Raw genomic sequence first — 27149 nt, forward strand, 5'->3', positions numbered from 1 at the left:
GACCCGCGACGCGCCGGCGGCTGGCGCAGCCCTTCGCTTGCCGGGCCTCCCCCTCCCTGGTTCCGCGCTCTGGTTCCGCCATGGAATCCAACAAGGATGAAGCCGAGCGCTGTATCAGCATCGCCCTCAAGGCCATCCAGAGCAACCAGCCCGACCGGGCACTCCGCTTCCTGGAGAAGGCACAGCGGCTGTACCCGACGCCCCGAGTTCATGGTGAGTGTGAAGTGCCAGAGAGGCAGAGGGGGACATTAGAACTGATGGGGGGAATACGGGAACGGACCGACGGGAGCAGTTGGCGGAGGGGGAGGGGTGGCGAGGCGCGGCTACGCCTGCGCAGTGAGGCACGCAGTGGCTGCTGGGAGCTGTAGTCTTTCTGTCCCGCGCCTCTGCGAGATGCTGGACACCTGAAGACAGGGGCGGTCTGGACGTCACCTTTCGGGGTGCTTGCGGATCCCTCTGGGATTTGAGGTTTTCTAGTGTGAGATGGCACCGACAGTGCTAGCGAAGGGAACTCACCTGGAAGCGAAATCGAACTACTTTTCCCAAGGGGCCGTTCGGTGGCTCAGGGCCAGTTGCCGGCCTGGGAAATAATATAGTTCGGGAAAATACACATAAGTGCTGAGAGAGGGAATGGGTTCTGGAAAGCGAAAGACTTCCGCCCTCTGGGCGCCCTGGAAAGGCGCCTACATGTCTCCAGTCGCTCCCACGTCTCCAGTCAAGGGCCAGGGACCACCTTCCGAAACAAGAGCCTGCCAGTTGTCACCCACTCCACTGCACCTCCAGCGGCCTGCCCTGAGGCCCAGCTCCCTCTGCCTCTCACAGCTTCTTCACCCGCCGATGAGATTCGGGGTGGATGACTTGTTGGAGATCTGCTGGCCTCCACCACCCCACAACCCACCTTCACTCCCAGCCGGCCGTCAGTGGGCCGTCGTATGGACTGCCAAGGCTGCTAAGCAGCCCGGGACTGAGGCCTCCCAAATCCAAATACTGAGGTGGTCTCTACTTCTCATCACCTCATTTTACCCGGAGCCACTTCATCTTCTTTTTCTTTAAGTTCTCGTAAAGGTTTTTCATAATACAAACCGAAAAGTAAAAAGGCATGGGGTTTCGTGCCTGTGATTACTACTAGGTAAACTATCTGGTGTTTATTGGCACTCAGAAGGCCCATCCTGACTGCTACTGTAGGACTTTTCTGAGCTTGTGCTCCTCTCCTAGAAGATTAGAGAGTTAGCTCAGATAATATGAATAACAGCACTACCTATAGAGCTTTTCTGTGTAGAAAGGTCTTCCACATGTGTTTTTGTCACTTGGACCTCCCCCTGTCAGGCAGTGCAGGATCATCATCTTTGTTCTATTGATAAGGAAACATCCCAGAGGTCAGGGACTTGCCTAAGATTACACAGCTAGAAATTGGAAAGCTCTGCAACTCTATAGATGTTAATTAAAGGAATAGAATGAAATCGAAGGAGGAGCATTCAGCCTCCTCAGCCTCTCTACTTGCAGTGTGAAATGGAGAAAGGGGAAGGCTGCCAGAAGACAAAGCCAGGAGCTCCTGAACTTTCCTCCCTTCTGACTTTCCAGGTTGATCTTTGGTCTGTTTGCTTCCTCTTGGACAGGGCTTCAGTCTGTATTTGCCAGGACTCCTGAGATAACCTGCCCAAGGAGCTTCACTGTGTAATAAGTCACACTTTATAAGTGGGGAACATGTTGGAACAGAATTCCAGCTGTCAGAATTCTTTGTGATGCTGCTGGGGGCTCAGGAGCAGGCAGCTAAGAGAGGATGGTAAAAACAGAGCCAGTGGGTCATGTCAGCTGCAGGCTTCCTGTGCCATTTCAGGAGCTTGGATGATTGTCCTTCTGGGGCTCAGGTGCTGGAATTTGCTCAGGCACAAGTTACCTGCTGCATATTTGTGTTGTTTGTGCTCTTCTGAAAAGAATATATGCCTTGTGAATCTGTATAGCCCTCACTTTGTACCATCTGCAGCCATGCACTGAGTTAGCAAGGACTGGGGGTTAATTTAGACTGGCGATGGGGAAATCCTAGTTTAAAAATATTAAGTGGTTATTTGTACTGGATGCTTTGAATTTGAGCTCATTCTAAATATTCCTTCAGTGTAATAGGTTTTTGTTGAGGATCTTTTTTGATTTGTTTATAAAGTCCAGTGCTTGATGCTAAATGGTATACCAGGATTGATAAAATGTGATCCCTCATCTCAAAGCACTTACAATCTAATGAAGGTGACAAACTTACAGGGAAAAAAAAAATATTTCAAGGCAAAAGATAGTAACTGTGACTTAATAAAAATTAAGCACTGTGTTAGATGCTGAGGACTAAAAAATGGTCATGAAAGCCAGGCACAGTGGCACATACCTGTAATCCCAGCAACTCAGGAGGCTGAGGCAAGAGGATCTCAAATTCAAAGCCAGCCTCAGCAACTTAGTAAGGCCCTGAGCAGCTTAATGAGAGACTCTGTCTCAAAATAAAAAATAAAACAGGCTGGGGGTGTGGCTCAGAAGTTAAGTGCCCCTGGGTTTAATCCCTGGTACCATAAAAAAGAAAGGTCATGAAAATCCAGTCCCTGCAACCCATGGACTCACAGTCTATTGTGGAGGACAATCTCCTTAATGAAATTATAAGCACCGTAGTGAGTAGTGCTGCCGCTGCAAGGGCATACACATACTGTTACCTCACGCAGGGAACAGCTTTAGGGAGTAAGACAGAGGCAGCATTTGAACTGTGCTTTGAAGAAAGGTTTATACCTGGGGAACTTGGGGTAAGGCATGTTGGGAAGAGACATGGAGGCTGAAAGTTGTAAGAGGTTTGGGAAAGGGAATTGGGCCTAGCAAGATTCAGAAGGCAGTGGAGGTGGGTATTTGTATATAGAGAGGATACAGGTTGGAAAGTAACATGGGGCCAGATTGTGGAACTTCTTTTCACCAGGCCAAGATATTTTCACTTCATTTTGTAGTTATGAGGAAACCATTGAAGTTTTTGTTGTGATTGGTTTTTTCATTTGTTTATTTTTTTTGGGGGGGGGGTATCCCATGGATGGACTGGGGATGTAGCTCAAGTACTCTACCATTGAATTACACCCCCAGCTGAGCCAACTGAAGTTTTTGATGATGGGAATAAGGTAAGGTACGGTTCTTAGGATGAGAACTGCATAAAGGGTTACGAGAGGGAAGAGATTCAAAGAAAACCAATTGGGAAACATTGGCTTTGTTTAGGTTAGAAGATATGAAGGCCTGAGATAAGGCAGTGTGGTAAAGAAAGGCCATGACAAACCTTAGTGTGAGAGAGAGGTGCTGAGGAGAATGAAACCTGAGTGGCCAGGGAGAAACTCCAGCTGAAGAACTGGGCTGGAGAGAGGTGAGAGAGTGGCAGGTGCCAGTGGGATATTCTAAGGGAGCCATCAGCTTGGTTCCAGATGAAAATCTGGTATCACCAGTTTGATGGAGCTCATTGCCGAGGTCACTGTGGGAGAGGGTAGAACATGGAGAAACAGTTACTTCCCGCACAACCAGAGCTGCGCTTGCCTTTAGCCAGTAAGCTCCAGATAAGATGGAGCAACAGGAGGAGGCAGTCCCGGGAGAGGGCAGCGCTGTAGCCATGGAGAGAGGTGTGTCAAGGAGGAGGTGAGCAGTGCTGTCAGATGCTGCTGTGGGAAAAGGTCAAGTTTAGAAGTAAATGGAGAAGGATTCAGAGCCTGAGTAGAGGCTGGTCTTGGAGAAGTAGAAGGACAGATGGAGGGATCAGTGGGGAGAGGAGACTCAGAGGACCTTGAAGGGTAAAGGGACCACACAGTGTTGGCTTTCTCAGTGAAGAGGATGTGAGGAGACTTAACTCCTGTTGTGTGAGGTAGGACAGGGAGGCATCAAGGACTGGACAGTTGCATTGCTTAGCAGTAGCCAGACAATAAATCAGGAGGTAATAGAGCCAGTTAGTCCTTTTTGGGGAGTTTCTGTCTAGCACCTGGCTGCCTGGTAAGCATTGGTTTTGCTTGAGGCTTTGCAAAAATGGTGGAAGGTCCCAAGTGTCCCAGGGAACTTTTGAAAACATCTGTAGGCCTCAGATGGAGGGATCAGTGGGGAGAGGAGACTCAGAGGACCTTGAAGGGTAAAGGGACCACACAATGTTGGCTTTCAATGTTGGCACACAAAGAGAAAGGTCATGTGGATGATCTGATGATCTCTAATGTTCCTTGCAGCTTAGGCTGCCTGAGATTCTATGAAATAGCCAACTTGAGTCCAGGCTAAGTCAGGAAGGCCAGCTCACCAAGAAGGGAGGATTGGTAGCTGAGGGGCTTGGGAATTCAGGTCTAGGTATGAGAGATAATTCTTCTACTGCTGAGATCCAGGGTGGGGTTGTCATTTACGTCAGTCAGCCTTCACCAGATCCTGTGCACTCAGCCCTTCCCTTCACTTTTATTCTACTGAATATTATTTTCCCCTCAGAGAAGCCCTACGAGGGCAGGACTTGTGTCTTCACTAAGGAATTAGACAACTTGGCAAAGACACATAGCTGAGTAGCAAAGAACCCAGAACTGTTGTCACCAATCCCAAGCTCCTTCCCCACTCTGACCTCTTTCTTTGACTCACCTTGAGCACTGTAGGTACATGAATCTGGAAACTGAGCTACTTACCTCAACAAACAGGTAACGCCGAGTATCTGCCAGGTGTCTTGGTGAGTCTTGCACATGCCTGTGCTCCTTTACTCTGAGTCTTGTGAGAAAGGTGTAACTTTGCCTAGAGAAGCTGAGTTAACTTGTCTATGACCCTGCTAGTGACAGGTCCAGGTCTGATCTAGCCAGGCTGTCTGACTCTCTGGTCTGGATTTGAGAAGGGGCAGCCCCTGATGGCTTTGGTCATGGACACCCTCCCATCTCCACCTCAGCTGCCACCTGTCCACCACTTTGTTATCTTCCTCTGATGTCCCATGGTTTTACTCGGAAAGGGCAGAGCCAGGGTTAATGTTAAGCTGTCTCTTAACTCTGGTGACATTTCCTGTCGGCCACTGTGTTATGAAGGAGGTAATAATGAGTCATGGTGAGAAAGTCACTCGTCACAGGCCTGGAAGAAGGGGTGTTCAGGCTACAGGAGAGACCTACTTGCCATCAGCTAGAAAACCAACTCAAGCAGGAGCCTCCCGTGTGGGCTGGAGCACATCCATTCCCCTTTAGGCTTTCTGCAGTGTAGGGAAATTAGAGTGGCTGACTCCGGGTAACTGCCCTAAACAGTTTCCAGTATCTTCCCTGAGAGGTGCTAGAGAAAGCCCATCCTGTCTCCTAACTGAGGTCCCTGCATGTCATTGCAGTTGGATAACTGGTTGTGTTGCTCTGAGCATGTCAGGCTCAGCCTGGACCATTGACATTTCTAGAGAAATCAAAGTAAGCAACTTCTTTAAAAGCCCTAGAGACCAGCAAACTAGCTCTTCCCTCTGTCTCATTTGGACTGGCATCTCTTCATCTGTTGGTTTCTTCCTTCACCATGCCCTGGTACCTGGCATGGAGCCTGGCATCTGGGACAGCCTGAAGTCTCGTGGCACAGAGCCTGCTGAGTGCCGAGACTTAGCTTTCTAAGCCTTGGTGCTGCCCCAACACGTAGGTCCCCTCCCATGTCTGGCCAGCCCGCTCCCATGGTCACTTTATCAGCCCAGGTCATGATGTTAGCAGCTACTGCTTTTGAGCTTGACTCTGTGCCAGTCTCTATACCAAGTACTTATACACATTATCTTTTTCCCACTTTGTTCACTTTAGGAAGAAACTGAGATTCAGAGAGAACTCTGAGATCATCCAGGGTCATACAGCTAATAAGTGGCAAAGCTGCAAGTTGAATCCAGGCCTTTCCCTGTAGGTGGAATGACTTTGCTGGAGGTGGTGCCCCATCAAACACGTGTGGTCCAGGATAGCTTAAGAGCAGGGCTCCTGAGGTTTAAATGCACTTTGCCACTTATTTTAGATTCTTTCTACAGTGAGGTAGCAGTAGGTAATAAGACCTACCTTCTGAGGCTGTTGTTTAAATAAGCTACTATGTATAGAGCACTCTGACGTCCCTGATACCCAGTGAGCGCTCAGTGATAAAAGTGATTATTAGTCCGGGTGCAGTGGCGTATGCCTGCAATCCCAGCAGCTCCGGAGGCTGAGGCAGGAGGATCATGAGTTCAAAGCCAGCCTCAGCAACTTAGGGAGGCCCTAAGCAACTCAGTGAGACCCTGTCTCTAAATAAAATACAAAGTAGGGCTCGGGGTGTGACTCAGTGGTTGAGTGCCCCTGAGTTTAATCCCTGGTCCCCAAAAAAGTGATTATTAGTATTGCTTCTCTCTGAGCACCTTGCCAGAATATGCTCTGGGAGCCCTGTTCCCCCATGCTGCACAAACCCTGCCTTCAGCTCCTGTGTTTGGATTTCCCAACTTCGGACTCAGCAAGACCAGCAAACCTGCTCTTCCCTCTGTCCCATCTGGACTGGCATCTCTTCATCTGTTTGTTTCTTCCTTCACCATCTTCTGGTGCCTGGCAGTGAGGCAACCAGCGGTGGCTCGGGGCATAGCGAGCCCTGATGCTCTGTTCCCAGCAAACCCTGCTCCAAGGCCCTGGGTGAAGCCCAGGTGTGTTGCAGTGGAAGGCTTCTGACATCCAGAACAAGGCTGTGAGCCTGGAAGCACCTGGGAAGGAAGCAGGGCCCCAGTCTGGACTGTACCCCCATCCTTCTTCAACACAGAAGTGTCTCTGGGTCCTGGTGGATCCAGGTTCCTGGTTTCTTAGGAGCCTGTCAAAGGCTTTGGGGTTTACTACCCTGGGCACTGGCCTGGCATGACTGGGGATTTCTGATTTTATGACAGTCATAAAAGGGTACAAGGAACTTTTGGGGGCCTTCCTCATTGAGTCAGCAGGAACCAGGAACTTGGATTTGCATAACCATAACCCTCTCTGAGGTTAACCATGAATCCCCTGTATAGACCCCCAAACATTGAGTGGACATTTGACTTGACCAGCCATTTGAAAAATGTAACAACAGCAAGTTGGAAGTGCAGGTATTTTTCCTATATCTCCCACCGTCCCTGGCCCCTGGGCAAACTTACTTCCCCTGTCTCTATTCACTGTTTAGAGATGATCTCCAGGAATCGGCCTTCCTACCCAGTCCCACTGAATCAGACAGGTCTGCTAAATAGGTCCCCACTGCAGAGGCCTCACCTTCTTGGCACTCAAAACAATACATCTGTTGGAGATTGCTTTGGGATTTAAAAAAATCTGAGGGATTAATGGTTTGATTTTTTTTCTTATTCTTTTTTTTTTTTTTTTTTTTAGTTGTAGATGGACACAATACCTTTATTTATTTATCTTTATGTGGTGCTAAGGTGCTGAGGATCGAACCCAGTGCTTCACCCATGCTAGGCGAATGCTCTACCACTGAGCCACAGCCACAGCCTTGGTTTGTTTTTTTTTTTTTGGTGAGTTAAAATTACCTAGGGGGGCTGGGGTTGTGGCTCAGCTGTAGAGTGTTTGCCCAGCATGTTCAAGGCCCTGGGTTCAATCCTTATCACCACATAAAAATAAAATAAAGGTATTGTGTCCAACTACAACTAAAAAATAAATATTAAAAAACAAATTACCTAAGACTAGGGATGTAGCTCAGGGGTAAAGTACTTGCCTCACAAGCATAGGAGGCCCTGGGCAAAAATAAACTTACATAAATAAAAGTGACCTATATTGTGTTATTACAACTGCATACTTGAAAAGGGTTAAGATGATAAATTTCATATTATGTTTTTTACCACAGTAGGGGGAAAAAAACTCTTGTCATATCCTAAACTAAAAGGAAATAATATTTACGAATCTAAACCAGAAGCCTGGCTGGGTGGTGGTACATGCTTGTAATCCCAGTGACTCATAAGTCTGAAGCAGGAGGCTTGCAATTTGTTTTTGTTTTTTTTTTTTTAAACATTTAGTTTTAGGCGGATACATTATTTTGTTTTTATGTGGTGCTGAGGATCGAACCCAGTGCCTCATGCATGCTAGGCGAGCGCACTACCACTGAGCCACAACCCCAGCCCCCAGGAGGCTTGCAATTTGAGGAAAGCCTCAGCAACTTAGTGTGACCCTGACTCAAAAATAAAAGGACTGGAATGTAGTTCAGTGTTAAAGTGCCCCTTGGTTCAATCCCCAGTACTGTGTAATTAATCAGTCAAGCCAGGAGCCAGGCACAGTGGCACAATCTGTAATCCCACCTACTCAGGAGGCTGAGGCAGAAGAATCACAAGTTCAAGCCTGTCTCAAAATTAAAAAAAGGGGGGGGGGGGCGCTGAGGAGTCAGCTCAATGATAGAATACTTACCCACCATGTTCAAGGCCCTGGGTTCAATCTCCAGTACCACATGCACACAAAAACCCATAGAAACATTGAACAGTTTATAACTCTGATGTACTATGTTAATAATTATCTTTCAACTTAGTTTTGTACTGATAGTATTAATTTAATATTAAAGCAATTTAGAGATCAAAGATAAAAATAGAAAACAAACTCTTGCCTAGCATGCCTGAAACACTGGATTCAATCCCTAGCACCATATAAAAATGAACAAATAAAGGTATTGTGTCCACTACAATTTAAAAAAATAGAAAACAAGGGGGTAGTGCACAGGATTGAATATTTTTGATATTCAAAATATGGGGCAGAGAGAGAAGTATATACAGACACTAGGTGTGGTAGTGCATTCCAGTAATCCCAGTGACTCAGGAGGCTGAGGTAGGAGGATAGCTAGTGGGAGGCCAGCCTCAGCAATTTAGCAAGACCCTGAGTGACTTAGTGAGACCCGGTCTCAAAATGAAAATTAAAAGGTCTGGGAATGTGAGGCACTGAGTTCAATCCTCAGCACCACTAAAGAAAAAATAAAGGGCTGGGGATATAACTCGGTTGGTAGAGTGCTTGCCTTGCATGCATAAGTCCCTGGGTTCAATCCCCAGCACCACAAAAAAAAAAAAAAAAAAGAAAAGAAAAAATAAAGATATTGTGTCCATCTACAACTAAAAATGTATTAAAAAAAAAAAAAAAGGTTTGGGGGCTAGGGTGGTGGCTCAGTGATAAGAGTGCTCGCCTGGCATGCATGAGGCACTGATCCTCGGCACCACATAAAAACAAACTATTGACAAACTAATGTATCCACCTAAAACTAAAGATGCATAAATAAATAAATATTTTTAAAAAAAAGGTTTGGGAATGTAACTCAGTGATAAAGCACCTCTAGATTCAATCCCCTGTACTCCCCACAAAAAATGTATACAGAATTGAATGAGTTTAGTAGGAAAAACTCTGCATTAAAGAAAGAAGTGCAGAGAAAAAAACAAAGAAATGCATTGAAAAAAATAATAGTAGAGTTAAATGAACTCTAAACCAAATTTGAAGGATTTATTGATAAAATTCAATGTGTTTTGTTTTTTTCATGGTTTTTTGTTTTTCAGTATTGGGGATTGAAACCAGGGCTGCTGAGCTACATTCCCCAGCTCTTTATTTTATAAAGAGCACCCAAGTAGCTGTGATTACAGGCTACTGTGGCTGGACCAAGTATGTGTTTTGAAAAGACTATCAGAATATAAAATTTTCTGCTTACATTTATTAAGAAAAAGAATAGAGGGGCAGGGATTGTGGCTCAGTGGCAGAGCACTTGCCTCACACGTGTAGGGCACTGGGTTCCATCCTCAGCACCAAATTTTTTTAAAAAAAATAAACAAAATAAAGATATTGTGTCCATATAAATTTTTTTAATTAAAAAAAAAAAAAGAATAGAAACTGGGTCCCTGTCATTCTAGTGATTCCGGAGGCTAAGGCAGGAGGATCCCAAGTTTGAGGCCAGCCTGAGTAACTTAGACACTGTCTCAAAAGAAAAACAAAAGGCTGGGGTTGTGGCTCAATGGCAGAGTGCTTGTAGAGAGGCATGTGGGAGGCCCGGGGTGGAGGTCCTGGGTTCAGTCCTAGTATTACAGAAAAAAGAGGAGATGTATAAATACACACATACACATACACACCGAATATCTGAAAAATCAGGTTAGATTTATCTATGTATTATGTGGATCCCGCCGTTAATTTTATTTATTTATTTTTTAATTTTTATTTTATTTTTTTTAATATTTATTTTTTAGTTTTTGGTGGACACAACATCTTTGTTTGTATGTGGTGCTGAGGATCGAACTCGGGCCGCACGCATGCCAGGCGAGCACGCTACTGCTTGAGCCACATTCCCAGCCCCCGCCGTTAATTTTATTAATCAAATTAGTCCTGTTAATGTAGGTCTGGGGATACTGACGCCCCCTCCGTCAGTGGTGAAGCTGGAGGCGGAGAAAGCTAGCTGCAGAGCATTTGCCTGGCGTTTGTGAAGCCTGGCCTTGATCTCCAGCCCCACAAAAAAGAAAAGAAATGTATACTTATTCATAAAAATATGTATATATTTATTTGTTGTTTAAAAAAAAATTGTAGCCTTCCTGTTTCTGAGGACTGTGGCTCCTAAGCGCAGGCAGCTGTTCTCCAGCACCCACTGGCTGAGAAGGGAAAGGACGTCGAGCTTTGCCCGGAGGGCAGCGGGTGGGATGCAGGGTGCTGGTCTCTCCCTGGGGACAAGGAGGCTGCAGCCCTGCTGAGCAGAAGCCCCCAATGGTTTCTTTCCTTGCGCAGCTCTGATCGAGTCCCTAAACCAAAAACCACAGTCTGCCAGTGACCAACCCCCACCCACAGAAGCAACCCACACCACCCACAGGAAAGCAGGTGCGACCGACGCCCCCTCGGCCAACGGTGAAGCTGGAGGAGGAGAGAGCAGCAAAGGCTACACTGCAGAGCAGGTGGCAGCAGTGAGAAGGTAGAGGCCTGCGCGCCAGCTTGTGGGTACTGGGGACACTTCCTGCCAGGGAGGGCTTCCTACAAGCCGTCTCTCACTTCTGTCCAGGGTCTGGATGGGGCCTGGGAAGGTCTTGGAGGTCGGAAAAGGTTCAGCCTCATTTCCCACAAGGCCCTAAAATGTATGGAAGCCAGGGCCCCATTGTCTGCCCCACCCCCAGATGGCCCACACAGAGCCTGAAAATGCTGACTCTGTCATCTTCCCCTGCCACTGGCCAAGAGGGCCCAGGCCTCTCTACAAGCTGTTTGTTACACAGATTGAAGCCTGGTCTCTCCAGATTCTCCCCCACCCACACCCGCATCCCCAACAAAGACCTTCTAGACAGATCCCATGGGGTGAAGTGGAGGCAAAAGTGGAGTTATGCCTCCAAGGGGCAGGCCCTATGCAGAGCAGCTCACTGCCAGGCCGCAGACCATTCGGCAAGGTTTCTCAGGACAGAGCCTCCAGCCTCGCTCTCCCCACCAGCTTGCCTCAGGTGGGGTGGTGCTTCTGCCTCCTAGCAAACTGGGACAGGGGCTCAGCCTGTGGTGACCAAGCATGACTGTAGTTTACTATAAACCAGGCAAGGGTTTAACCAGACAAGCCTAATAATCAAAAGCAATATAGACTAACGCAGGAGGAGCTGGAATGCTTAGAGAAAGCCAAGACCAGGGACCTTCGGGGACCCAGAAAGTAAGAATTGATAGGACAGAAATAGGGTTTCTTCAGTGCCCAGTTCCTCGGGTAAATGGGCACCTGCCATTGCTGGCCTTTATGTTCCCACTCCAGAATTCCAACTGCCAGGAGAGTACAGTTGGCTGAGCTCAGGACACACCTGCCCTTGGATGACAGATATTGACAGTCCTTCCAAGGTGGCCTCCAGCGGGGGAATTGTTAGCAGAAGGGAGATTGACGCTCGCCTGGCCAAAGACAGCAGCTGCCCCTCCCAAGTCCTAAGTGTATTCTCGGTGTTTCCAGAGGGCCCCACCCAGCTCCCCACCCCAGCTGGAACTCTCCTGTCCCTGAAGTCAGACGGCTGACCCAGAGGAACCACTGACCATGCTCTGCTTCCCCTGGGGGGTGGCGCTCAGACCTGGACGCCCGTTGCTGCCTGTTCTTCTCCCACCTTACCTCATGGCTCTGAGCCCACAGAGGGCATCCACTCACGCTCTTCTCCATCCCCCAGGGTCAAGCAGTGTAAGGATTACTACGAGATCCTGGGGGTGAGCCGAGGAGCCTCAGATGAGGACCTGAAGAAGGCCTACCGCAAGTTGGCCCTCAAATTCCACCCTGACAAGAACCACGCACCTGGTGCCACCGAAGCTTTCAAAGGTGAGCTAGCCCTGGCACCCTGGCACTTTGGTACTTTTATCTTCTGTCCATGGAACACAGGGCCAAGATAGCTTTCCCAGTAAGGGGGTGGGCAGAACAAAGTGATCTCAGGCTCCCTTCCACAGGCTTGGGAGCTACTTCCTGAGGTCACAGTAGCTACCTCTAGCCAGGTCGTTTTTTAGAACTTATATAGTTCCATTCTGTTTCCCCTTTGTCATCCCATGTTTTATAGAAGTAAGAGAATTCTAGTAGTTTCTATAAGATCACACATTGACTGGGGTAGGAGCAGCTTCCCATGGTAACAGCTTCCCTGTGCTGAGGGAAGAGGCCTCTGACCTGTGGCCTCAGTACCAGCAGCCACAGCCAACTACACACACACACACACACACACACACACACATCTTGAGGGCCTACGGTGGGGGTATGACGGCCTTTCTGTCCTCAGAGCCCATTGAATTCCACAGTGGGTGTGTCACTTCTGGCCAGAATCATTATTCATTTAGATTTTCATTTAACCTATGAAGCACACATGCACACTGACTCCAGGCCAGCCCTGTGTTGGGATACTACAGTTTCTCATTACCCCGTTGTTCCTTCTCTCTGAAGAGCGTGGTGACCAGCCCCACCTGGTGCTGTGCTATCAGTACTGGGGCCAAGCCAGACTTGGTGGTGCACTCCTGAAATCCCAGCGATTCTGGAGACTGAAGCAGGAGGATCACAAGTTCAAGAGAGCCTCAGCAACTTAACAAGGCTCTAAGCAATTTAGTGAGACCCTATCTCAAAAAAGAAAAATGGGCTGGGGATGTGGCATAGTAGTTAAGCACCCCTGGGTTCAAAAATAAAGTCAGTAAGTTCTGAGTCAAAACCATAGTCAGTTGGGGAGCCTGTGCCAGAGCAGACCTGGCACACCATCTCCCAGGGGCCTGCTCCAGGGGAAAGAGGAGAGTGGGAGTGGGGCGGCAAAGAGGAGAGTGGGAGTGGGGCAGCAAGGTGGCCATGGGTGATGTGTCTCCATCCCTGAGTGCTCCTGCAGCCGGCCCAGATGGGGACTGAGAGGCCAGACCTAGTGCTGGGGCCTTGTGAAATGGTAGGAGGGGGAGAGGAAGACTCCACCCTCCTCCTTCCCAGGGGTTGCAGGCTGTGAAGCAGATGCAGCTGAGGCCATTGTTCCTAGCAACTGGGCAGCTGGAGGAGGAGGAGGAAAAGCAAGGAGGCTGAGGAGAGCCCAGAGCTGCAGGTCTTGTGAACACAGGCTTCTCACCCAGGGAGCTCTGCTGAGGAGGCCTCAGGGCCAGGAAGGAAACAGTGGCTGGGGTCTGGACCCTAGGAATCAAGGGCTCACCCCTGCCATACCACCAATGGCAGAGGAGTCTCAACCAGACCCCAAGGATTTGGCCCTTGCAAGCGCTTCTCACCGCTTTCCAGTTTACAAGGACTTACTGTGTCCATTTGGTCACTATGACTTCAAAAATATATTACCACCAGAAAAGGATGCCCTGCCCCTTTGGCACCTCGGGGGAGAAGGAGGAGGAAAAGAGGGGCTTTGGTGGTTTCAAAAGATCAGTGAGAATCCTAATTAGAATGAGTTATACTCCATGTATGTATAATATGTCAAAATGTACTCTACTGTCATGTACCTCTAAAGAGAACAAATTTAAAAAAAATAATAAGGTCAGTGCGAAAGCTTGAAGCAAGACACTTGGCTTTGACTCCCGGCTCAGAGTCCTCAGAGCTGGGTGAGTCACTTCACTTCCCTGAGCCCCACTTCTCTCGTTGGTAAAATGCAGGCAGGGCTGCTATTCAAAGTAATGGAGACAACACCTAGAAAGGACCTCGCTCCACCAGTGTCACCACGAGGAAAGCCAGGAGTCCCAGTGTCAGCCCTCCAGGCCGCCCACACCCCTTCCCCACAGGTGCCCAGCGGGCAGGCTTCCTGCAGCCCCACAGACTTCTGTTCCCTAAAGCCCCTCCTAAGCCCCTGAAAAAAGTGAGCACTGGGCTGCATGGCAGCCCCACCACACCCGCCCCTCAGCCGGGCCTTCCGTTCCCTCTCCAGCCATTGGCACAGCATATGCGGTACTGAGCAACCCGGAGAAAAGGAAACAGTATGACCAATTTGGTGATGATAAGAACCAGGCAGCCCGACACGGCCACGGACACGGGGACTTCCACCGTGGCTTTGAGGCTGACATCTCCCCTGAAGACCTCTTTAACATGTTCTTTGGTGGTGGCTTCCCTTCTAGTAAGTTCCTTCCCCTTCCCACAGCCAGGTCTCCCTGGGAGTGATGGTGGGAGACTGGGTCCACCCCTCCCTTTCCCAGCAACCCCAGCTTCTAACTCAGTTCTTCTGACCCTCAGGTAACGTCCACGTGTACAGCAATGGCCGCATGCGCTATACCTACCAGCAAAGGCAGGACCGCAGGGAGAACCAGGGTGACGTGAGTGAAGCAGGGGCTAGAAGAGCAGGGAATCCAGGCCCGCCCCAGTTGCCCTCCCTCCCCGTTGCCCACAGGAAAGGCGGTGTGAAGCCTACCTGGGGAGACTTCTCCCCTGCAGACAGAGTCAACGTGAATAGCTTTTGTGCAGCCCACTTGTTCATAAGGCAAAAGTAACATTTTCCAAGGAAGGGAGAGCTAGACTTTGTGAGAGAATTATAACGAAAGCCAACATAGGTGCTTTTTAGCACTCTTGAAATGTACATAAAAACTATAAGTGTCCCAGCTACACCAGAGCCTGGGGCAGGTATTGCAAGATGAAGGCCAGCCTCAGTGACTTAGTGAGGCCCTAAGCAACTTTGCAAGGCCTTATCTCAGAAGTTAAAAATAAAAAGAGTGAGGATGTGGCTCAGTGGAAAATTGCCCCTAGGCTAGATCCCCAGTATCCATGCCCCCCAAAAAAATGAAAGAAATTTTTCAGAAAAGTATACATAGTGCAGCCTCCCTTGGCCCTACCTCCTGTTTTCAGAGGCAGCCCCTTGTGCTGATTTGTTGGTATTTTCTCACAAGTCATTGCATGTTACCTTGCTCTCTCTGGTGACTGCTTTCTTTTTATCTGGGAAAGCTGCCGGGTGGAGGAGCTTTTGTATTTTGGACCTGTATTTGGAGGAGAGTGTGGTGTCGTAACCACTGGGCTTCATTGTGTTAGAGGAGCTGGTAGTGATTGTGACCAGCGGCATAATGGTTGACTTTTCCCTCCAGGGCGGGCTAGGGGTCTTTGTCCAACTGATGCCCATCCTCATCCTGATCCTCGTGTCAGCTCTCAGCCAGCTCATGGTCTCCAGTCCACCCTACAGTCTGAGCCCAAGACCGTGAGTACTGGATTCAGGCAGGGGGCGATGGGCAGACAAGGGCTTTGGAGTCTCAACCCTTATTAGGGGCCTTCCTGAGTTTGCATCCCGATCCAGCAAGTTCTCCATCACAACACAAAAAAGTGGTTCGTAATCAAGAAAATAGACTGTTTCTGTTGATCTGAGCTTCTGAATTTTTTTTTTTAGGAACATAGCCCCCTAAGAAAATGCAGTGAAAGCTGGGCATAGTGACCCACACCTGTAATCCCAGTGACTCAGGAAGCTGAGGCAGGAGGATCCTAAGTTCAGGGATCAACTTGGCTAGACTCTCAGCTACATAGTGAGGACTTGCCTCAGAATAAAAAATAAAAAGGATTAGGGATAAAGTACAGTGTAAAGACCCTGGGTTTCATCCCCATCACCAAAAGAAAGAAAATGCGGTGAAAGCTTCAGACCTGTTCCCTCAATGCACTCTCAGATTTTGACATGTGATTTCAGAGACTTCATGGCTCCTCCTTCCCCATCTTATCTGCTGACCCTGAAATAATCTCTGCTCTTAGATGCTGGTTGAGGCCCTGACAGCCATGGAAAGGACAGGGACCCTAGACTCAGTGCAAGGGTAGTTTTGAACCCCATCTTCTCCACTGAGAGTTGTGAACCTAGATGCATAACTATAGTTTCCTCGTCCATAAAATAGCAGCATCTACCCACTTGAGAAAATTAATGAGTAATACATATTAAATATCTGGCTCATTAGAAATGCTTAATGTTTTCGAGTGAATACTTGGTCTCACCTGCCAGTAGTGAGGTTGGTAGATTAGTTGACCCTTTAAGATGTCCACTCCCGGGCTAGGGCTGGGGCTTAGCGGTAGAGCACTTGCCTAACACAGGGAGGCCATGGGTTTGATCCTCAGCACCATGTAACAATAAATAAATAAAATAAAGGTATTGTGTCCAACTACAACTAAAAAGTAAATATATATATTTAAAAAAAAAAAAAAAGATGTCCACTCCCCTCTCTATTCTCAGTCTTGTCATAGTATCTCATACATCGTGGGTACTTAACTTCTGTTTCTTGAAGCCCTCTGCTCATACCCAGCACCGCCCTCTGGCCTGAAGGCAGGGGGTTGCAGGCTTCATTGCAGCCAGTAGAGGGCAGAATTCACTCAGTGAACCCATGGTAGCTGGCTCAGGCTCCAAGTGGCCAGATGCCAGCCCCTTCCCTGCAGCTGGAAAGATGAGGGGCTTCTATAGGATAGGCAGGGGCTGTTCTCCCTGCAGCCTACAGAGCCCATGATTGGGGCTGGAAAGATACAACTCCTTGGAATCTTTCCTATCATATTTTGTTCCTGTGAGTTTTTTGTTTTGGTACTGGGAATTGAACCTCTTGCCTTTCACACACTAAGCACACATTCTACCACTGCACAGTACCCCCAGCCCTATTATTTTTGTCCCAAAAAATCTTTTTTTATCATTTTTATTTTTTTGTAGTTGTAAATGGACAGCATACCTTTATTTTATTTATTATTTTTATGTTGTGCTAAGGGTCAAACCCAGGGCCTCACATGTGCCACATCTGCCACTGGACTACAGCCCCAGCCCTATCCCTAAGAATCTAACCTTAGACTGGAAGCTCCTGTAGAGGCAGGCAGGCTGTGGGCATTGATGTGTTTAGGGAATGGATGGGAAAATGGAAGCACACTACCTCTCCAGTGTCACAGATTAGAGCTTCTCAGGAAGGGCTTTTCCCCAAAGGCCACAGGTCAATTGTGCTTAGAGGAAAGGCTTGCTGTATGCTGGTTGTCTGTGTGGCAGGGACACTCTGCCTTTGCTGGAGACATTTGTTTGGGGGAGCACAAGAGTTCCTGCTGCAGAGTGGAAGGGAATCAGCTACTCCTGTGGCTGGCGGTACCTCCCAAAGTAGGCTCCACCTTCCCTTGAGCTTCCCTGGGCCTGGCCCCTAGGTCCACTTTGCACTGGTATATTTCTGGCCAGGTCAGTGGGCCATGTCCACAGACGAGTCACAGAGCACCTGAGTGTTGTCTACTATGTGGCGGAGACCTTCTCTGAGGAGTACACAGGCTCCAGCCTCAAAACAGTTGAACGGAATGTGGAAGATGATTATATCGCCAACCTCCGAAATAACTGTTGGAAGGAGAAGCAGCAAAGTAAGTGTGTGTGTGTGTGTGTGTGTGTGTGTACGCATGACAGACTGTCTGGGAGGGTGGCTGATCACAAAGCTGGAGAACAGGGGAAGGAGAAAGCCCTACTCACCCATTTTCATGGGCCTGGCACCTGGTACTGCCCTGTGCCAGCTGCCTCCCAGCCAAGACCTGGACTCCACTCCTGTGTTCTCCTGGGGCTGAGAACCCAGGCCACCTGGTGATTTTCTCCAGGTCCTTTAAATCACTGCAATCAGCCTGTCATTCTGGCTGCCAGGGATGAGTAGGTAGAAACAGATTAGAGAGCTCCTAACCTCCCACTGATTGTGCACCCTGGGCTATCTATGGGACCCTAGGGAAGTCTGACCAAGATAACAAGCTTTCACCCTGAATGGCCTCACCCATATTCTAAGGGAAGGGGCCTCTATCATCCCTCTCCAAGGCGGGGACCGTAGTCTGTTCCTCCAGGGTCTTCTCCCAGGGAAGCTAGCTCTGCCCAAGCTCCTGGGCCTGTACCAACCTCCTTCTTCCCCCAACAGGCCCAGGCAGGCCTTCTGGCAGACTCCGGGAGGTACTGAGTGTGCCCTAACCCTTGTCCATTACCTTGCAGAGGAAGGCTTGCTATACCGGGCCCGCTACTTTGGTGACACAGATATGTACCACAGAGCACAGAAGATGGGAACCCCAAGCTGCAGCCGGCTGTCAGAGGTGCAGGCCTCCCTGCATGGATAGTCCTGGGCCAGCCACACCACCCAGGTTCAAGTATGAGCCAGGGCTGCCTCTGCCCTGCAACTCCTGGCAGCTTTGGCCTTGGTCATGAGGCAGAGGAGGTGGGGAGGGAGGAAACCTGGTGGTGATGGCAAAGACCCCTGTCCCAGCCTGACTTCCAGACCCCACAGACAGGACAGCTCTGGGGCCAGCTTGTTTAACTGAGATCTTTTCAACCGTCCAGTCATTGTCTACCTCCTACACCCCACTTCCTTCTCTCGTTCTGGGGCTGCGTGGTGGAGCCCAATGCTGTTGCTCTTTTGTCTATTCCAACCATCAAGTCACCCCAACCCTTTCCCAAGTACAGCTGACTATTGCCTGTGCCCTGGTATTTAGGACACCAAATATTACAGGGCCCAAGACAGCCCCCACACCCACTGCCTGCCTGATGCCAGGAAGAACCATGTGCAAGTGGGTGGGCCTAGAGCCCTCCCTTCCCCGTCCTTCCAGGCAGGAGGAAATGGAACAAGATGAATGGGCAGCCTGATTGTGGGCAGGAGAGGCCTGTGCGCCCTGACCACACCCCACTCCGGTGGGATTTCAGGCCCTCTCTCCAATGTTACTGCACCTGGTGTCTGGAAGCCACAGGCATCCGGCCCCGCCCAGGCATCTTGCCTGTGGTCTGAGGAAGGGAACGGGTCATGAGTTCATGGTCAAATGCATCCACTCAGTACAGAAGGGGTGGGAGAAAATGTGAGTTGCTGGGAGTAGGCACCCACCTTCTCCACCTCTGCATGTGAGTGGTGGGCTCTGCTCCCAGTGCCCCCAACAGATAGCTTGCACCAGGCCTGAAGAAATGCAGGCAGAGCCAGTAGAGACTTCTCAGTACTGGGATCTTTCTTGTCCCCTCCTTTACCTGTCTCCCCTCGTCACAGATTCAGCAGCAGACTCTACTCTGTGCCCATTTGCTAGTGACTCCAGAGAGTGCAGCACACTGCAGCGGGGGCTGAGCCGGGCAGGGGCACTGCGCAAGGCGGGCTGCTTGTTTGCATGGGCTGAGGTAACTGTTAACCAGCTGACTGTTAACCACTCTCCTCCCCAGACTATGAAATCCCTGGAGAACTTTTGGTGACACGCACTGAGCCAAGGTGATGGACTGTATATTTAAGGAAAGACATACAAAGAAAAAAATTAAAATGGAATTGGAGGCCGAACGCTGCACAACTGCCCTCTCTCTCACCCAGTAAATGCAGAAAGCTCTTAGGACAGACAGAAAACCTGCCAGGGGCTGCTTCCTTCCCTCCCAGGGCTGGCAGAGGCTCTGCATCAGCTCGCTCCTAGGATACAGAAACCATGGCAACGAAAGTAGAATGTAAAACTTGCAGCAAATGTCTGTGGGAAAGACTGGGGGAGGGGTGCCCAACTGCCTCTCCTCCCCCTCTCAGGAGCCACCATCAGTCACCTCACAGGAGAAGCCAGGCAGAGGCATTGGCCAAGGATAGAGAGGAAGAAAGAAGGAAAAAAACTCTCCTTAGAATGTAACTTATAGATGCATGTATATGTATATATATCTATTTATATGTAAATAGGCATATATAAAGATATATATATATATATACACACACATATAGAGTCTACTTTTTAAACTATGCAGGGATTGAGTTAAGCTGTTCAGATGATTTCCTCTGTGTTTCAGAAAACGAGGCCTGTTTGGGGAAGGCATCCTGGTCCTTCAAAAGCTAGACATTAGCCACAGCTGACGGCATAAGGAAAGTTGGGTCATAATGCTTTTCATGTCCCCTGCCCTGCAGCCCTAGCCTGTTTTTTGATGGCAGCAGTAATCATGATGGTATAAATCCATAGAAAACTTCTGAAGGTCACCAGATTTATGGTTAAAGTGGAGAGGAACAGCTGTGGGGGAAGAAAGTTGCCCCTAGGGGTGGGTACCAGGTCAGTATTGAGCCATGGTAGAGGCCCAGACAGCCTGCTGGGGTGAGGAGCACCCACTCAAGCTGCCCCACCCCTGCCTTTGGCCAGCTCAGGTGGGTTCTTTGTCCTTGTGCCCAGGAGCCCCTCAGCCAGTCCCCTGCCCATAGAACTGCAGGGCTTGGAGAGGTGCCAGGTTCTACCTAACTACTTCCCCACCTGGGTCCCTACATGGGTTTTGCCTTATAGGTGCCACAGGGCACGGCTCCATCGTTGCCACTGGTTTTTCCTAAGTCATGCACCAAGAACTCCAGAAGACTCTTCTTCCAAGAGTCAGCCCAGGACCCCAGGGCAGCAGCCTGACTCATGAAGAAAAGTCAGTGCCTGTGGGCACCTCTGTCTTCACCCTTCGTTGACATGGCTGCACCAGGCCTCCTCGTGCACACTCGATGAAGGATACACCTGAACCAGAATGTTTTTCTTACCCTCCCCTTCAGATGAGGATTTTTCTCAAAACAGTTGCTGCCAGAGGAAGGAGGGAGGTTTTATTTATTCCCACATTTATACTGGGCCTTTTGGAATTGTGTTCTTCCCGAGCTTTCCTGTGGTGGTGGGCATGGTGTTGCGCCTGCCATCTTCCAAAGCCTTACTTCCCCAAGCTGCCAGCCACGCGGTGGCAACTGTCCTCCCCGAGTTTATCTTGGCTCTTTTTTAAAAGTACCCCAACAAATAGGATTCCTGCTGGGAAAGGAAGTTTGGTAAGGAAATGTCAAATCTGGTTTTTAAACAAGTTCGCACCCTGCAATGAAGTGGCCTCCCCGGCCCAGAGAGATCATAAGAACTGGATGCAGGCCAGAGTGCCCCACCCGAGGTGGCCCTGGTGCTCTGCCCCCACCACCCCGACCGTCTGGTCTTGGTAGCTGTACCTAGACGGGCTGAGCCATGTGCAATAAGAACAGATCCTAAAGGATCCCCTGAGAAGCTGTATTTCTTGAATTAGAATTCTGAAATTGTACATCTATAAATATATGTTTATTATGTGATTGGCCGTGGTGGGTCTGCGTGGAATAAGGGGACTGAGGTGGGGGGACCAGGCCCCTGTTGCTACTGATAGTGTCCAGCCTATACAACACAGGAGTTCTCTCGCCCTTGCCCCTGGCCCAAGCTGACAGCCACTTAAGTCACAAATGCTGTTCAGGACTGGCTCCACACAGGCACAGGATAAGGGGAACTCTGGTAGCTGTAAGGGTGCAGAGCCTGGAGTCCCTGTCACTGGTCCTGGGTGGGCACCTGGGCCTTGACCCCCACCCTCTGCTTTTCCCAACCAGCCCTCCAGTTCCCTCAGGCCAGCTGCAAGCCTTGAACAAAGCATACCCAGAATCTCCCCTCTCCCCAGCCTGGGGCTCTGGCCCACTTGGATCCAGAAGATGGGCCAAGTTCCCAAAGTTTTCTCAGCCATCCTGAAGAGGTTGGAAAAGTTGAAACTGAGGCAGCCCTAGGAGGCTCTCTGTGAATGAGTGGCAGATCTGCCCCAGTCTCCCAGAGACAGGGCTGGCGGCCCTGACTGGCGGGCCCAGGCCCCTCCCGCTGTTGCACCAGCCAAAGACAGGCGGGCTGCCCGGTGGTGCCACCACAGCTTGAGAGCTCATTGGCTGTCCCCACCCGAGGTCACCACAGCCTGCCCTGGCCTGCTAGCTGCCACTTGTTAACCACAGCTGACAGAGGCATTGCCAGGGCTACCCCCCACGCACCCACCCATCCCCTGCCCTCTCTGGGCAACTCAGCCAAAAGGGGTGGGACACAGTCTATTTGCAGCAAAAAGAGGCTTTGACAAGTGTGTCCCACCCACTGTCAGGTGGCAAAACAAGCCTCAGAGTCCAGCCAGGCTCCAGGGACCTGCCAGCTTATCTTCTTGTCCCATAGTGCCCAGGTCTAGGGAAGGAGCTGCTCCCGGGGCTGAAGAGCATGTGCCTGGCCTGACCATTGCTCCACACGATGCTAAGATGCTAGGGCTGTGGACGCAGTGTCATAATTCCTACCAGACCCCATACCAAAGGAAGCCTACTTCCCAGAGCAGGAAGTTGAGGCTTGGGGGAGGGAAGATGACCCCAAGGGTCTTTAAAAGCTGTGCATGTCTTGGGGATCCGTGTAGCAAAGTGATCATTCTGCAAACATGAACTGCCAAGAATGGTCACACCTACTCTCCCAAATAGAATGGGTGGGGGACCTGCATCCCCAAGGGTACACAAGGGCAAAAAGGCCACAGGATAGCAGGCATTAGTCTGGGGTATATTGCCCATTCAGGCAGGTGTCCCTCTTGTCAATGACAGGTGTCCATCCTGCTCTACAGGGCAGCAGACCGGCTGTCAGGTGCCCAACTGGCCTGGTTCCATCCTGCTCAGCCATTTACTGGGTGAAGTTGAGCATGTCACTTGACCTCCCTCTACTTCAATGTCCTCATCTGCAAAATGGCCAACCTCCTGGGGTAGCTGTGAGGAGTCAAGGTTCCATATGAAGCACTTACACAGTGTCGAGTGCAGTGAGCTCCTTTCAAGTGTTACCTGTCCTGTCAACAAAGCTTAACTGACACTGGGTGTCAAGACCCTTTCCAGACCTAACATCACAAAGGTGGCAGAGGAGCAGCCCTGCCTTGAGGAAATTTGGAGGGGGAGGAGAAAAGGGACAAAGACCTCAGGGAACAGAAGACTGGTGGCATCTGGTGGGGGCGGGGTCGTGCAGTTCCAGGCTGTGGCTGGGGGCTCTGACTAAGGGAGCACTGGTGAAGGGGATGGGCTGCCACAGTGCTGAGGTGGGGGTGCCAGCCAGTGGGCACAGAGTGGGGGAGGAGAGCAGGGTATGTGACCTGGAACAGTGAAATAAAAGGAGTCACCAAGAGGTCTCCCAGCCTGGATGTCTCCTGTCCACTCTGTTATTCATCCCAGAAGCATCTCTGAGCTACCCCTGCCCTCAAGGAAGCCATATGGGAAGGGGAAGGAGCGGGGACACTCCTCCCAGACCCTCATAAATCTGTATTTCCCCAAGGACAAGGCCCAGGCCTCCCTCTTGTCACTTCCACAGCCAGTTGGGTAGGAAATGAAGGGCAGGAGGGCAGGCTACCTAGGATGCCTTGGCCCAGCGGCCCCCAGAGCCCAAGAGTCGGAGCCCTGCCTGTGGGAGTGAGGTCTGACTGCCACCCTTGTCCTCCCTCCCCTCTTCCACCACCTTGGCTTATACTGTCCCCAGGGAGGACAGGACGGCCTGTTGCAGCTCAGACTCTGCCTGGGCTGTCCTCTGGGAGGCCGAGGTGCAGTTCCCCAGTGAAGTGGTAAGGGAAAGATTGAGTGGAAGCCTTGGGGGACTCGGGTGCAGTCCACTACCTTACCTGGATTTTCTCATCTTCCCGATGGACGCAGATGGGGCCGAGAGACAGGTGCCTGAGCCGCACAGGATGCCAGCAACCTCCGTTTACAGGTGGGCCTATCATGCCAAAGAGAAGAAGCCTGCTCTGGCAGGCCCCATTCCCCCTTGCTGACACAGCCACCCAAACTACGCCCCCCAATGGTGTCACCCCGAGCGAGGTCCTTTTCCAGCTGCACATGGCCTTCAGAGCCTCTGCTCTGACTCCTCTCCCTTTTTCCCTCCACCAGCATCCTGCTGCCCAGTGCAGTGCATAGCTAAGTCCTGTCGCCTTCAGGGACCGCCCTCTAGGGCCCTCTCACAGGTGACTCTGGAAGAATTTGTGTAGTTCACCGCGCCTTCCCCTCTGCAGAGACCAAGGCCTGTCGTGTCAGTCTGGTTCAGGGCTGAGCCCAGGGCCTGGACGCAGTGGGGTCTCCAGGAAGGAGGCTGAGGGAGAAACAAGATGGAAGACAGAAGGGGCCTCTGGGCTCCAGTACACTTCTCTGAATGGCCACTGGTGGCTGTCCCTGCAGTTTTCTCAACCTCAGTGACTCCTCTGCCAGTGTTACCCTGAGGACCGTTTCTGTGCACTGGACCAGAGCCAGGAGGGCTCACTCAGACCTAGGGCCATCAGACCAAGGTGCACCTGTTGGGGTTGAAGGGACAGCTGGAGGGAGGTAACCAGTGTCATGGGACAAATGCTGAGCAGGGTCTTTTCCTTTTCCCGCAGAGGTGGATGGAAAGTGTCTCACAACTCCTATTGCAGCAGGGCGCCGTGTTGCACGCCTGTAATCCCAGCAGCCTGGGAGGCTGAAGCAGGAAGATCACAAGTTCAAAGCCAGCCTCAGCAACTTAGCAAGGCCCTGAACAAGTTAACGAGATCCTGTCTCAGAATTAAAAAGGCTGGAGATGTAGCTCAGTGGTTAAGCACTCCTGGGTTCAATCCCTGGTACCAAAATAGCAAACCAAAACTGTTGTTAAGAAAGCATGGGTACACCAGGGGCCAATGCGAGAATCACGAACAGTGGTCAAGGAAGGGGTCACAGAAAGGGCAGAAGAGGAAGCTGCCTCTAGCATTCAGTCCTGTGCTAGGAGGCACCACACATCTCTGAAGTCAGGCTGCCCAGTGCTACCCTGGCCAAGAGCCTTCGGGTCACCTGCAGGATTTGCCACCTACTGGCTGCCAACGCATGGCCTGGCATACTGAGGATGGCATCCTGGACACCAAACTTTGCTGCCAGCCATGTACGTCAGATAACCCCCATCAGCAGTGCAACGCCACACAGGCGACAATGGTGTCTGCAGTGCTCAGGCTGCACACTAAGGCCATGCCCGGCTGCCACTGGGGTTCAGGGATCCCACAGATCTCAGCTCCCTCTGGTCCCTTCTTGGCACTGAAGCACTGAGCACAAAGGATGGAGATCCAGGTTCCACCCTCGTCCACAACTGAAAGCACTTTTCACTTTTATGATTTGTAAAAATTTTATAATAATGGTTGTCATCATCCCACAGACCTCCCCGGGTCAGTCCTTAAGGCTGTCAGCCTGTCAACCACGGAGTTTATATGTGTCAAGGCTGCCCGAGTTCTGGGCCACTATCCTGACCTAGGCCAACCCTGGGTCTGTCCAGACCTAGCCACACCAGGATCCCAGGCCCAGGGTCTACTCCCAGGACCCTGAGCTCAGCCTGTACCCATCATACACTGCCCGCCTGAAGCTCACATGGTGAAGTGGGATCCGAGCCCAAAGGATCAAGTTGCAAGATGTGTGACCTACATCTGCCAATATTATTAGCTCTGGGCCGGCAGGGCAGTCTGGCTGGAACACAATTCAAGGAACTGTTGACTTGGCTTTGTTTCCAGTCCAGTAGCTGGTAGGGACTCATGGAGGTGGCAGCAGGGGCCCCTGGCTCCTCCCAGCCCCCACGCCTGTCATCGTGAGAGCCAGAGAACTTTGCTTGTTCCTCCAGGGCACTGGTGATGTCAATGCAGGCACAATGTCTCCAGTGGCCTTTGTGCAACCCTGGGTCAGCTGCCTGGCTGCTGGCTTCCTCCGGTACCCATTTGTGCCATACTAGCTCCAAGACCAGGTCTCTCCTCCTCCCTTGTCCTCCAGTCCTGCCCTGCCCCAGGCTGGCTGAAGCCAAGGTGACAGGGGAGGGGGTGACCCATTCCCACACCCTGGGGATAAGCCAAGGAAATGGGCCTCAGCCAGGCATCCCAGACTGTGGCTCCAGGCCTCCAGCTCTGCACCCCCAGGCAGCAGGGGGACCTGGAGCCAGTCTCCCAATATTGCTGAAGCCCTTTCCTCATCTGCCAAGTAGGAATCTCTCACCTGTCCTGCAGGCAGCAGGGGATGAGATGACTTTGAAGAAGTCCTTCCCAAGCCAGGAAAAACCCTACAAGGTCAGATATTGCTTAGGGGGTGTTGGTCCTATAACTGCCCTGAGAAAGGGAGGAGAGGCTGTGGCCTTACAGAAGTTTGCATAATGAGGGCTGGGACAGACCTCAGTGACAGCAGGAAGTCGCTCTAGAGAATGTCAAGACTTCAGCATTGAATAGAAGGTCCCAGAAAGTGCTGGGCTGGGGTCTGATTACTGGGCTGCAGGGAAACAAAGACCACAGCCTTGCCCTCAAACTCTCCAGGCACAAGTAATAGAGCATGTGAGATGGCACACCTTGTCTGAGAACCTGAGGGCCACAAGGGTGGGGGAGAACGGGAGTGCCTGGGCTCCAGCCCCCCTTACAGTCCCTCTCGGGCTCTTTGATGTAGTGCAGTTAGAACTCTGATTGGAGAAGAGCAATTCCGGAGGCTGAGGCAGGAGGATCACAAGTGTAAGGCCAGGCTGGGCAATTTATCAAGACCCTGTCTCAAATAAAAAAGGGCTAAAGCCAGGCACCATGGTGAATGCCTATAATCCCACCAACCTGGAGGCTGAGTCATAAGGACTAAAAGTCTGAGGCCAGCCTCAACAACTTAACGAGGTCCTAAGCAACTTAATGAGACTCTTTCTCAAAACAAAAAAATAAAAAGGACTGGGGATGTCATGTCACTCACTAGTAAAGAACCCTGGGTTCAAACCCTGAGAAAAAAAGGGCTGGGGGTAATGGGGGTAACTCAGTGGTAGAGTATCCCTGGGTTTGATATTCAGTACTGCAGAAAATAGACAAATAAAATAAAAACAAAGGACCTAATCTAACCCTACAATTTTACCAATAAAGAAACTGAGGCCAAGGAAGGATAAGTCATTTGCCAAGGTCACCTGGCTTGGTTGTGTCAGGGTTGCTACCTGGGCCGGACCCCTGGGCCATGTTGATGAAGACAGAGGCAAAGAGATGAGATATTCCTAACAAAGTCTGGGCCACAGCCACTGTTCCCCTGAGGGTGAGCCTCAAGGCCAGGAGCCTTGGAGTCCGGAGAAGGCAGCACAGATGCTGGCCTGGGACAGAGAGGAGGGCAGAGGCATCCTTCATCCAC

At 50.5% G+C, this 27149-nt stretch overlaps 1 protein-coding gene and 2 long non-coding RNA genes across 5 annotated transcripts; 2 read left to right on the plus strand and 1 right to left on the minus strand.

The window, feature by feature from the left end:
• Positions 1-21317, plus strand: Dnajb12 (DnaJ heat shock protein family (Hsp40) member B12). 3 transcript variants are annotated; one of them, XM_027931170.3, is made up of 9 exons: positions 1-213; positions 10662-10842; positions 12047-12192; positions 14249-14434; positions 14551-14630; positions 15390-15499; positions 17474-17646; positions 18251-18402; positions 19451-21317. In XM_027931170.3, the coding sequence occupies exons 1-8, from the start codon at positions 81-83 to the stop codon at positions 18370-18372; spliced, it is 1131 nt and encodes a 376-aa protein (XP_027786971.1). In that variant the 5' UTR covers positions 1-80; the 3' UTR covers positions 18373-18402; positions 19451-21317. The 3 variants fall into 3 exon arrangements, with proteins under 3 accessions (XP_027786971.1, XP_027786972.1, XP_027786970.1); XM_027931171.3 differs by having other exon boundaries at positions 18251-18396; XM_027931169.3 differs by having other exon boundaries at positions 18251-18348.
• Positions 9746-26091, minus strand: LOC117794709 (uncharacterized). The gene is made up of 3 exons (XR_004618558.2): positions 26007-26091; positions 23657-23751; positions 9746-9964 (listed from the first exon to the last, which is right to left on the minus strand). It is a non-coding gene; the product is annotated as an uncharacterized lncRNA (long non-coding RNA).
• LOC139705429 (uncharacterized) lies at positions 24138-24574 on the plus strand. Its single transcript, XR_011707319.1, has 2 exons — positions 24138-24313; positions 24404-24574. It is a non-coding gene; the product is annotated as an uncharacterized lncRNA (long non-coding RNA).
• Positions 26092-27149: the final 1058 nt, after the last annotated feature.

Source organism: Marmota flaviventris, chromosome 4, assembly GCF_047511675.1.
Source record: "Marmota flaviventris isolate mMarFla1 chromosome 4, mMarFla1.hap1, whole genome shotgun sequence".
NCBI lineage: Eukaryota > Metazoa > Chordata > Mammalia > Rodentia > Sciuridae > Marmota > Marmota flaviventris.